This window comes from Ischnura elegans, chromosome 7, assembly GCF_921293095.1.
Source record: "Ischnura elegans chromosome 7, ioIscEleg1.1, whole genome shotgun sequence".
NCBI lineage: Eukaryota > Metazoa > Arthropoda > Insecta > Odonata > Coenagrionidae > Ischnura > Ischnura elegans.
Window position 1 is genome coordinate 67720647 of NC_060252.1, and position 10917 is coordinate 67731563.

General features: G+C 36.5%; 1 protein-coding gene across 1 annotated transcript; it reads right to left on the reverse strand.

Moving 5' to 3' along the window:
* Window positions 1-383: 383 nt before the first annotated feature.
* Window positions 384-9953, reverse strand: LOC124162608 (mitochondrial amidoxime reducing component 2-like). Its single transcript, XM_046539196.1, has 6 exons — window positions 9433-9953; window positions 9130-9303; window positions 8798-8975; window positions 6824-7029; window positions 5558-5632; window positions 384-2048 (listed from the first exon to the last, which is right to left on the reverse strand). The coding sequence occupies exons 1-6, from the start codon at window positions 9681-9683 to the stop codon at window positions 1919-1921; spliced, it is 1014 nt and encodes a 337-aa protein (XP_046395152.1). The 5' UTR covers window positions 9684-9953; the 3' UTR covers window positions 384-1918.
* Window positions 9954-10917: the final 964 nt, after the last annotated feature.

Consider the following 10917-nt stretch of genomic DNA (forward strand, 5'->3'; position numbering starts at 1 on the left):
CATTGATTACATACAACCATTTAAACTCATTTTGTTCATTGTGTAACAGTTAAGGCTGCATCTGAACTGGACAGATTGATGAATTTACCACTCTAACCAGTTCACCTGCTTCATTCTTAGATTTCAGTGTGCCTCCTCAAAAAGGGGACAAATCTAACTGGACTTTAATGCTATAGTCTGGTCAGGCCACTTCTGTTTACACGCCCAAATTGAATTGACAAGGCTGAATTGAAACTGGTGGTCACCCTTCGCAGTTGCTTCTTTTTGTAAACTACCTGGTGACTAACTAGCCTATTTTTCACATACATTATGCTACAATATCAATTGGGCAAGCACTCAAATTTCTATGCTATTCTTATGACCCTTTCAACAAGAAACACTTGTGCTTGTACAACTGGAACACCAGTCTTTTTCCGGCACTTTATTTATGTGCACATTTTTACTCAAGAGTGTCAACTATCACAGCAAATTAACTCCAGTGAAAATCTAGGGTATAAAAATCTAGGGCTGTATTATAAGCACAGCTTGAACAAGTTTTTGCTCTATGAGAGTTATAAAGCAGGTTTTATCAACCTTAGTGAGATAATAGAAAACTACCGGTAAATATACCCACTTACTGACTAAGCACCACTTTGGCATTATCAAACTAGTACATAATACATAGTACTTTGAGCTAGTGCTATCACAACTTGCTTATCACGGCTGGGTTGCACTCTATCACACCTTATCAAAAGGCTATTATATTTCTAAATGGATACAGTTTCTAACAAATACATCAACTTCAACAGGTTCCAACATGAGTTCAATGTCACTTGATGACATGAAAAATAACATCAATGTCATCCCTAAGCATGATGGAAAGAAATGGAGAAAGATGTGCATAATATCATTTAGATTATGGGATAAATAAAGTACATATATTTAGATGGATTGCAAGGGTAGCATCAGATTTACCAAGTATTTCAATGTAAAAAAAAACACTTCTACCCCAATATTATCAAAATCAAATAAACTTCTGAGAAAATGATTTAGTAGTCAATTAAACGAAGCTGTGTGTGTACTAGTAAGCTACCAGTGTAATGCATGTTATCACTTATCTTTATAAAGTTCAAACAAATTTTTTATATTCCCAGACTTTTCACTCATTTCCAGTCTGAGTGTTATAACTTTTCCTGAAGTTGTATTAATTAAAAAGCTGTCGCATGAATGCATTTTCTGGAAGATATATTGTGAAATTAAAACAAAGTTTTAGAAGCAGAAAATAAGTCTAGTTACACCAAGTCGACGCTCTCGCCACCCAACTGGAATGGCAACAAAACCTAGTATTTCAAACACAGCAACCATGCAAATCCAGCCATTATTTTCATCTTTTTACCTCATGTCTGGAGATTATCCCTGATAATGATCTAATTTACCTGCCATTTTCCTGACTTAAAGTTGCAATTTTTACTTCTTTGACCAATATAAACCCTGCTTTATCACTAGATTCAAACACATTTTTTGTATTCTCCAGGAAAAGTTGCCGAACTTGCAAAACTGAAGTAAGACGAAGTTAGTCTAATTGGGCATGAGAAAATTATTCATTATTTAATTAGAAACAAATTATAGGGGGTTTTAAAATGCCTTCAAACATTTCTCTGTATTCCTGGGCAGTCCTGTGATTATTCACTAGGGACATGAAACACATGTTGGAAACCAAAACTAAAATACAAAATTCTACACAACCTTCATTTGATATTGGCACATTTAAAAAATATACTCATGGCAAGACGGGTGAACAGAAAAATAAGTGGTACATCCTCCAATGTGCTATGGATTCTAACGATAGCTTCGGTAAAGTACTACAAAAATATATTCACTAACATATAAAGCTCTCTAAATATATAATAATTTCCATCTCTGGATTTGGATAGGCCATTTAGCTAACACCTGCATACACTGGGTCTCCGACCTTCACCATGCCATGCTTACGTAATCCTAAGTGTATTCCCATGACAGGAGATTCGCCAGTAAAGGGTCGAAGTTTTTCATCCATGATCAGCTTGTAACTGAAAGAAGAGAGAGAGCACCATGACACATCTCATATTATTAAATAATGATAAATACTGATTTTACGCACCATTAGCTGGTCAACTGAGTTCCCCATGTAAAAAAAATGCTTCTAGGTTTCATAGAAACCTTCAGCTTCCAATATCATACGCCCTTTAGCATTGCATTCTATATTACAGAGATGGCTTTCCCCTTTGACTATTGCTCACATGATAAATTTTCTAGATCTAACAGAAAAGGGGCAATGTTAATGAAAATTATTGTAGATCAGGAACTCCAAAGATATACTTAGGCCATGGAAAATGGTTTCTTGTCCATGCTGTAAGATTTTGCGAAGCAGCGAACATTCGACTCTCAATTCCACAATGAATAATATGAATGTAACTGATTTGTTCCATATAACCAATCAACTTCGTTTGAAAAAAAAATTAATGGAGAGAAACTACTCTTTATGAAGAATTTTCCAAAAAAAAACTCATGTTTAGAGGTAACAGCCTGCACAGGTTCTTGAAAAATCCCACGATAGTGGCAAGTGATACATGATTAAACACCACAAAAATGTAATCGCTATTCTAGAAATAAGGATTCTATGAGGGATAGTGGTAAGATGGTTGTAACTATCTACTTTGGTATAGGTAACAAAAGGGATTCTAGATAGAAGGAAGATACAGCCGGGATCCTGCACTCAAATTTTGAATTTGACTGGAAAAGCTATACACATTTACTTAAGCTGAACTACCCCAGCCCAAAAAGCCTCTTCTTTGCATACGTATAACCTCCAGATGTAGTGACTAGCTAACCTCCTCTTTAAATAAGGCCCTCTGAATGCGTAGCAGTGGCTGAGTGGAGGCGTAAACGAGGGAAAATCTGCCGTATGTAGGGAGATGCAGTTTGTAAGGGGTGTAGGCGCTACTACCTGTTTACCAAAATGACCTTCAAGCAGGCTGCATGTACATATAACTCGAATCCATAGGTCGCAATCTCCATACTATGCAGTAAAAACATTAAATTGCATTCCATTCATTGTCTTTAAAATTGAATTTCTTGGAAAATATCTGCAAATTATCGAACAAAAAAAACTAAAAGTAACAGGTGATATGCAGAACCGATGCTTGGTCTTCCCCTTGGGATCCCTCAATGCTGCAAACTAGGCTGGCGGTCTTGCCTGGAGATGGAGGGGCTTTCCTGTAAATGGAGTTAGCTAGTGACTTGCCATTATAGGCGTTTGAACTTGGAACTAGAATGAACACTGAATGGGCTCGTGAATTCAAATATAAATTGTATGGTTCAAATTAAAATGTAAGATTTGAATTGCATACTTAGATACTTTGTTGCATGCATATGAGTAAAGCCTATTGCAAGAAGATGATGGTAATATTTTACAATCACCTATGCTTTCCAATGAGCTGTGGAGCACATGAAAGCATCACAAACTATTCGAGGGAACAACCTCTCTACAGAAAATGTTTCACAATTAACCATCATTTTCTGATTGCCTATAGCTAGTTTACTACAGATGAGCACTAATAAACTTATGTTAATTTATCACCATGGTATTCAATGATTATTCTCTGCAAGTGAGCTCACGAGTGAATTATGGAATTTATTTCTTGCTATCCTCATACATCTGTAACGCACCTCAAACATGTTCTTCACATTTAAAGAAAAAGGTCCCTAAAACTACATCATAAAACTTCAAGAGGAAGTTTGGAGAGAAGCATTTGCCATACATGCATTTACAGAGAAGAAAGCAGTGATATTATTTCTGTAGATGTTATTTTCTGAATGGGGCATGTTCGTAACCACCACTTCAATTAGTTAACGTGTGCATAACGAAATTCGTTTATGAGATGTTATACTTGCACAGCTGAAGTTAAATTGTATTTCATGTAAACATATGATATAGTGCTGGTTAGGATATGAGGTGAAACTTGAACAGCAGAAAGTGATATCTTAAATCGCTAAACGCAAAACCTGGCAATGGAGGCTATTACGGAAAATTGAACCATACCCTATCCTGTACCACAGTGCATCCACTATACCTCTACATGGAGGTAGAGTGGGTCTTGCTGGCTAGGATGAGGGCTCCAACCTGGCTTTTACAACAATTTTTTAAATGAAAAAATAGTTGTCATGGCAAATGATTTACTTTCATTCCCCTGACATTTGCTCAGATATTTATATTATACATTCATAAACAAGATAAAATTTGAGCGCTTTATATTGTTGGGTATGTATTATGCTTTAAAAATGGCAGCTGATTTGGTAAATAGAAAAATAATAATTTTTGGACATAACGGAAAATGAAGGCCAAATTAAAACTGATCAAATTCTGCCAAAAATAATCCTTTATAATTCATCAAATACTTTTCTTCTACAAACACAAAATTAAAGAACCCTATAAACTATGTATTTCCAAGGTGAAGACAGAAAATTAATTGTGCTGTGATGTGAAAATGAGTTTATGGCATAGATAATACCAATATCCTTTGCTATCCCTGCTAGATTGCCATGGTACAGTACGCTCCTGATTATCTGTGAGTGTATTATGTGTTGTGGATTATCAGTGCATGAGTTTTGCCCTACTTTGATGCTTTCACCAAACTTTATAAAAGATAAAATCGGACGAAAAACATTTTATTTAATGCAAGGATGCACTTGCAATTTAATGCAAGGATGCTTATAATTTCCATTATAATTCCGTTTGTGAAACAATTCTTTTACTAATTAAAAAGAATGTTTCAAGTTTACTTGGACTTCAGCTGTGTTAAAGAAACATCTCTTAATAATCGCCTATTAAAATTGCCTATGGTCGGAAAGTTATCTTCGTTTTGTGGCATTTTTTAGTGCACCCCCCCCAGAAATTCCTCTGATCTTCCATTTGAATAGTATCGGAGACTCAATATTGATTTCTTTGCTGGATCTAAGCCAAAGTCCACCACTAAATTGTCCATAGAAAGGGACATCAAAACTATTATTGAATCCTAAAATGAAAAGCTGCCCCATTTCCTTTATATAAAAAAGATACATACTTACAAATTCCTAATCATTTCAAAACACTGCATATTTTGTCATATTGATTGGCTTTTAATAACCTGAATATAATAACAGCCAATTAGAGTCAATTCATGTATACCATTAAGAGAAAAAGGAAACACTAAAGCTTGAAGCCTATGCCATCATAACTACAGATTAAACTTTGATAAAAAAGCAATGCTTCAGTTAACTTGAAGGAGCCATGGCCAAATAAAAAGCGCCACTGCATTAATTAACAACTTTATTAAGGTCAAAATAAGCTGAAAAATCTGCATAGTTGCCCTATATCCTCTGTAAAACAATTCACATTATTTCATTTTCAAGTTCTATTATCTTGACTATTTTTACACTGTTTATTATGAGATAAAAAGCACCACCCAATGAATTCTACCAGTTAAATGTGAACAAAGAGCATGTAGAAAAAGAGATGCATGAATTAATTAAAGTGATATGAATGTAAAATGAAGCTCACCTTCTCAGTTCCTTCAGTGGCTGCATTCCAGGATCTTTCTGGCCATTATATGGATCCACAGTGGTGAAAACACACCTACGGAGCAAGGAGATTAAAATAATTACTTGTGTAATGCGTGGATGTAACAAATAAAAACTTAAATGGGAAACATTTGCAGAGGGTTCACTTAATGCCTTACATCCCTAAATCTAACCATGGGGATAGATCGTTTGAACCCTTTGACCACCTCCACTCATTACAGCCTTGGCATTTCTGCAAGATAATGATTCTGGATATTTTAATGGTTCACGGTCAGAAAAGCAAAAACAAAAAGCAAAATGGCAAAAACATCTAAGACACCTGAGGATACAGTACCGCTCACTCTAGATACATTTTATTATTTTTACAATAGGTATTCTACCATTTAAAGTAGGTTTGCAAAGAACAGTATGATAATCATCACAGCCTAAACATCTACCCACATTGAAGTTCCTTCTTCTGTGCGGCATAATACTTATTTACATCCTTTATCCTATCCAGTGGCATGACTATGGGAGGGATGAGGGAATAGATCTCCCGCAAATACTCACAGAAATAAAAAAATTACTTAATACTACAGTCTACATTTGGTATACATATAATAACTGCACCCCCCCCCCACTGCCTGGGGAAAGGGTCACCCCTCCAGGCCCTACATCTCCCCTCAAAGCATATTCCTAGTCACGCCACTGATCCTATCCCTATGCAGTGGCGGATCTATTGGGGGGGGGTTTAAGGGGGCTATATATGCTTCATAAAGATAAATATGCTGAATAGAAAAGTAATAAGAGTGAAGAGTGATAATTTATCACATTTCAGAAAATCAAGGAATACACAATTAGTATTGAAAGCAAGTTTACAAGGCCACCGTATGATGTTGCGTAGGCCACTGTTTAAAATCCTTAAGATTTCTCCAAGTTATATTCTGGATCACGGGCGCAGCTAGGAATTAAGGCTAGAGGGGGTTTTAGGGCAACTAATACTTACGGGTGTGGGGGTATTGCATACCCAACAGGGTAAGCAGGAGTTGAGGGGGCCCTCCTCCAGATAAAATTTAAGAGTAATGGTTCAAAATGGCGAGTTTTACCACTTTCTGAGGGATATTTGATAAATCCTAATACTATTCTATAAGTAATACTGATCCAAATAAGTAAAATGGATTACACTTAAAAATTTCTCTGAGCTCTGGGGGGGGGGGGGGGTTTATCCCCCAAAACTCCCCCTCGAGCACTGTTCTGGATGATTTACCTTGTGCATGGTTTTATGTTTCTAAATACAGCTTCCCCTATTTGAATCCATTCCCAGTCCTCTTCCTCATACGGTGAATATGTGCCACGCACGACAAAATTTGGACGGAACTGCAAAGCTGTCACTTCTTTTTCCAGCCGGCGATTCAAGTCAGCGACAGATGATTCTGACAGCAAGGAGAAGGATGTTGCATCTGGTAGAGCTCCCTGGAACATTGACAGTGATATTTTAAAAATATACTAATCTTTTTTGATCTCATTCCATATTTCCAGTCTCGGTAAATCATATTCATTAGATACCGTTCCCCATAGGTAAACAAAGGAAGATGATTGACCTGAGATCGTAGAATATTATGGCCATGGGAGCTGAATTGGCTCGATTCTCTGATCGATCTTGACAGAGCATTTCATTTAACATACCAACCCAAGCAACCAAATCAGATCCAGATGATGATAGTGATTGAATTTTTTTTCTGAGTAAAGAGACTTGGTAACAAGACATATTAAAATGCAAAATTAGGCATAATTACGTTTGTGTAACTGAATGGACAACTGAGGTGGATTGTAATGGAACATGTCATGGGCGTACCCAGTGGGGGGCAGCTGCCTCCCCTAAAAGCCAAAGTAAATATAGCTCTAAACGAAAGTTTTGAATAAATTTTCTTAAAATATAAGAAAAGTGATATTAGTATAAATTATTTAATTGAAATAAAAATATTTTTTTGAGCAAATAATTATAAAAATTTATAAAGCACTGTTAAAATTCTTTATAATATAAGCTAATAAATTCTTGAAATTTTGGTTTCCTTAACCTTTTCTGTGATACAAATTGAATGACCACTGCTTGCCCCTTCTAGTTTTGATCCTGAGTACGCTCTTGGGACATGTGCCAAAGCAAATATGAAATTAGAACAGGTCATTCTTTCTATTCTTGCAATCTAACAAGTTGGATGGTTGCACACAACATTTTTGCATTCATCCTTATGTAAATTCATTAAAATGTAAACGTGTGTACTCATGCTTCATGAGTATGGGGTTTGAAGACTAGGAGAGAAGAGAAGCCTTATGAAAACCTTGACAAGAAGATGGAACAACCCTCAAGGTGGTAATGATACAAACAGCTGTAGTAATTCTCCACACTTTTTAATTTGCTCAACCGGTTTCAATGTTTTCACATCATTTTCAAAAGTATCCTAAATTGTTTATGAAAATACTGTAGCAATTATCTACATTCCCAAAGGAAAAAAAATCTTATACATATTTTCACTAGGGTTGAGACATGATGGCCAGATGAAGACAATTATCAAGGGACAATTAAATGGCGAGAACAGAAAAGGAAGAACTTGAATGAAATATATGTAACAGGTAAAGGATATGAAAAGGCCTGTTTCGATGACACATTAACAAATACGAATTAATGTATGTTTGCATGAATGATTTTTGTGCACCGGAACGCAAAATAGAACAGGTTCTATTTTCCATTCATGCATTCACACAAGTTGGGAGACTACGCAGTGCATTTTCATGTTCATTCTTGTGTTCATACATTTAGACATTAACTCGTATGTAACATGTAAACAGGGCAAAAGAGAAGAAATTTGTAGCTGTTGACAGGGCACGCAGCCCCTGTATGTATCCGCCACTAATCTCCATCAATCCCCCTATAGGGCGGCCCCGCAATAAGGATCAGTGGTGGATACATATGTATCCACCACTGATCCTTGCGGGGCCGGCAGCATTGCAGAACCACAATTTTAACTTTTTTATATCACAAGATGGTATTGTCTTGTACATGTGTATAATCAGTTTAGATAAAACTTTCTTAAACTTTGCATGTGACTTGATTATTCTTTTATTACAACAAAAGTAAGGGTAGCTCAAGATATCTTTTGCACCGGCCCCCTTGAGTTTTTTCTGTATCCACTACTAATTCAGATACGGTACACCCAATCCCCATGAAGAAATATTTTCATACCGAATCCTCCTCGAGTATGGTCTCAAAAACAGCATTATTCTGACGCACAGGTCGGCATGGAGCTGCAGAGGGGAAATAAACCAGCCGAAGACCGGTTTCCTCTCCAAGCAGGCACCGTGAAAACCATGTAGCTGCCTCTTCACCACAGTCAACTGCTTTCACAGGCTGCCCCCAAACTCTATGACAAGAAAATTCAAGTATCAATGATATTATAATATATTATCTAGAGAAAGTGTAAATATAAATATTATTTTTGTGAAAGAAGAGAACTTTTAGTGATTCTTATCTTCCCACAGCAGCACAAATGTTTTGACCCATTGGCCTGTATTTACTTAGCAGTAATTAATTTTCCTTGAGTAAGCTGCTTCATGTCAATGCAGATGCTGAGCATTCCCGGCGCTTCAAGGGAGAAAATGGCTTCATTTATACTTGGACGGATTTGTGTCATCTTCGGGTACGCGCGTCCAGTAACAAAGTTATTTTTCAAGTCCGTAACCATAAACACCCTGATTTAAAAATAGAAAAAATGAGGGGAACTACATAAGATTTGCAATGCTGAAACGCAATATACGAAGATAAAAGTTAGCAGATTCAAAGGAGCCTTAGAATGAAAGGAATCAGTTATTCATTAATACCTATCGCGAAGCATCCCATTCTGCAGTCCAAGAGTAGTGCATTGGCCTTCAGTCAGTCTTATTACACCGCATGACTTGATGGGGAAGCAATATATCTCCATAATTTCTCCGACACGTTTCCATTTCGATGGAATACGTCCTCTGGCTTGTTTCTTTTTCCACCAAGCAGTGAGCCCGGCAATAGCAACTGAAACTGCTGCAAGAGTTGCGATACCAAGAGTCGCATTATGCCGAGTCAATTGGAACGACATTGCAAAGGTAATGTACGACGGTGACTAGATATGAACTTATCTTCGTAGGGAGGAGTCTAAATGAAAAAAATCGAATATTTAAGAAGGTTGCATCGCCAATGGTTACGCTGCCGTGAACTTGATTTCATATCATTGCATCCAACTCATAAAAAAAGATATAGGCTTGACGACGAACGTTAGCCTCATATCATCACAATTAAAACGTCCACATAAAATCACAAAAATCGAATTAATTTGTCTACATATCCTTCATATGCACCTTGCCAGACGTAGTCCCAATCAGCCCGCCAGATGTCAGGAGCTCATTGCGCGGAAACGCTGTATTCGAAATTCAAATTTGAGCGGTTTCAACTTGGTTCTCTAGATACTCCACCGATCTTTAGATAAATGGTACTAAATACGATACGATCGCAGGACTAATAGAATAGCTGTAATTTTCATGTTTAGGGCTTCTATTAGTGATCCCGGTTATGCTTGTATCCAGTTGATTCAGGTAAATGAAGAGCTGTAACCTCGATTAAAATTCGTTAAATGGTATTACATAATGTCTGGCTTAATATAATTTATTATATTTTTATAATGATGGTTCGTACGTGTCAACTAATATTTTGGCTTCATTTTCATTAGCAAAATCAACGAATATTTCCATTTTGCAACCAGACAGCAAGAGTAACCTAAATGGCGACCTCTGAAATCACTTAACTATCACTGCAATTTCACTATATTTAAAAAATTTGCTGCTCTTACTTGGGAAACTATGAATGATTTTTCGCATTGATTTTAAATCGATGTAAAGGTATTTACAATTCAAACGAGTATCCTAATTTTCAAGAATATCAGGAGGAATCTATAAGAGTCATTTTTTGTAAAGCTATATATGTGTGTCTCATTACTAAATAATGAACTGTCACGTGCTATGAAATAACATTCCTTGGCTTTACTTTTCGTAAATATATCTGTATAAAACCTTCTATTGTAAATTACCATAATGTTTTGAGTAGACGGTGATAATATGTGTGAATGCAATATACATTAGGGAAATATTTACAACACAATTATTCCTGGTAGGACCACCCATTCCAGATAGGTCTAGGGGTAGTAGCCAGATGAAAGGTAGTCCTCGTGATGGTGTCACATAAAAAACAGTGTTGGAATGGAAGTGGGAAACCCTAACAACTATCTCTACCCTGAAAATATGGAGTAAAACCGAATGAGCCTTGGAAACTCATCGAAT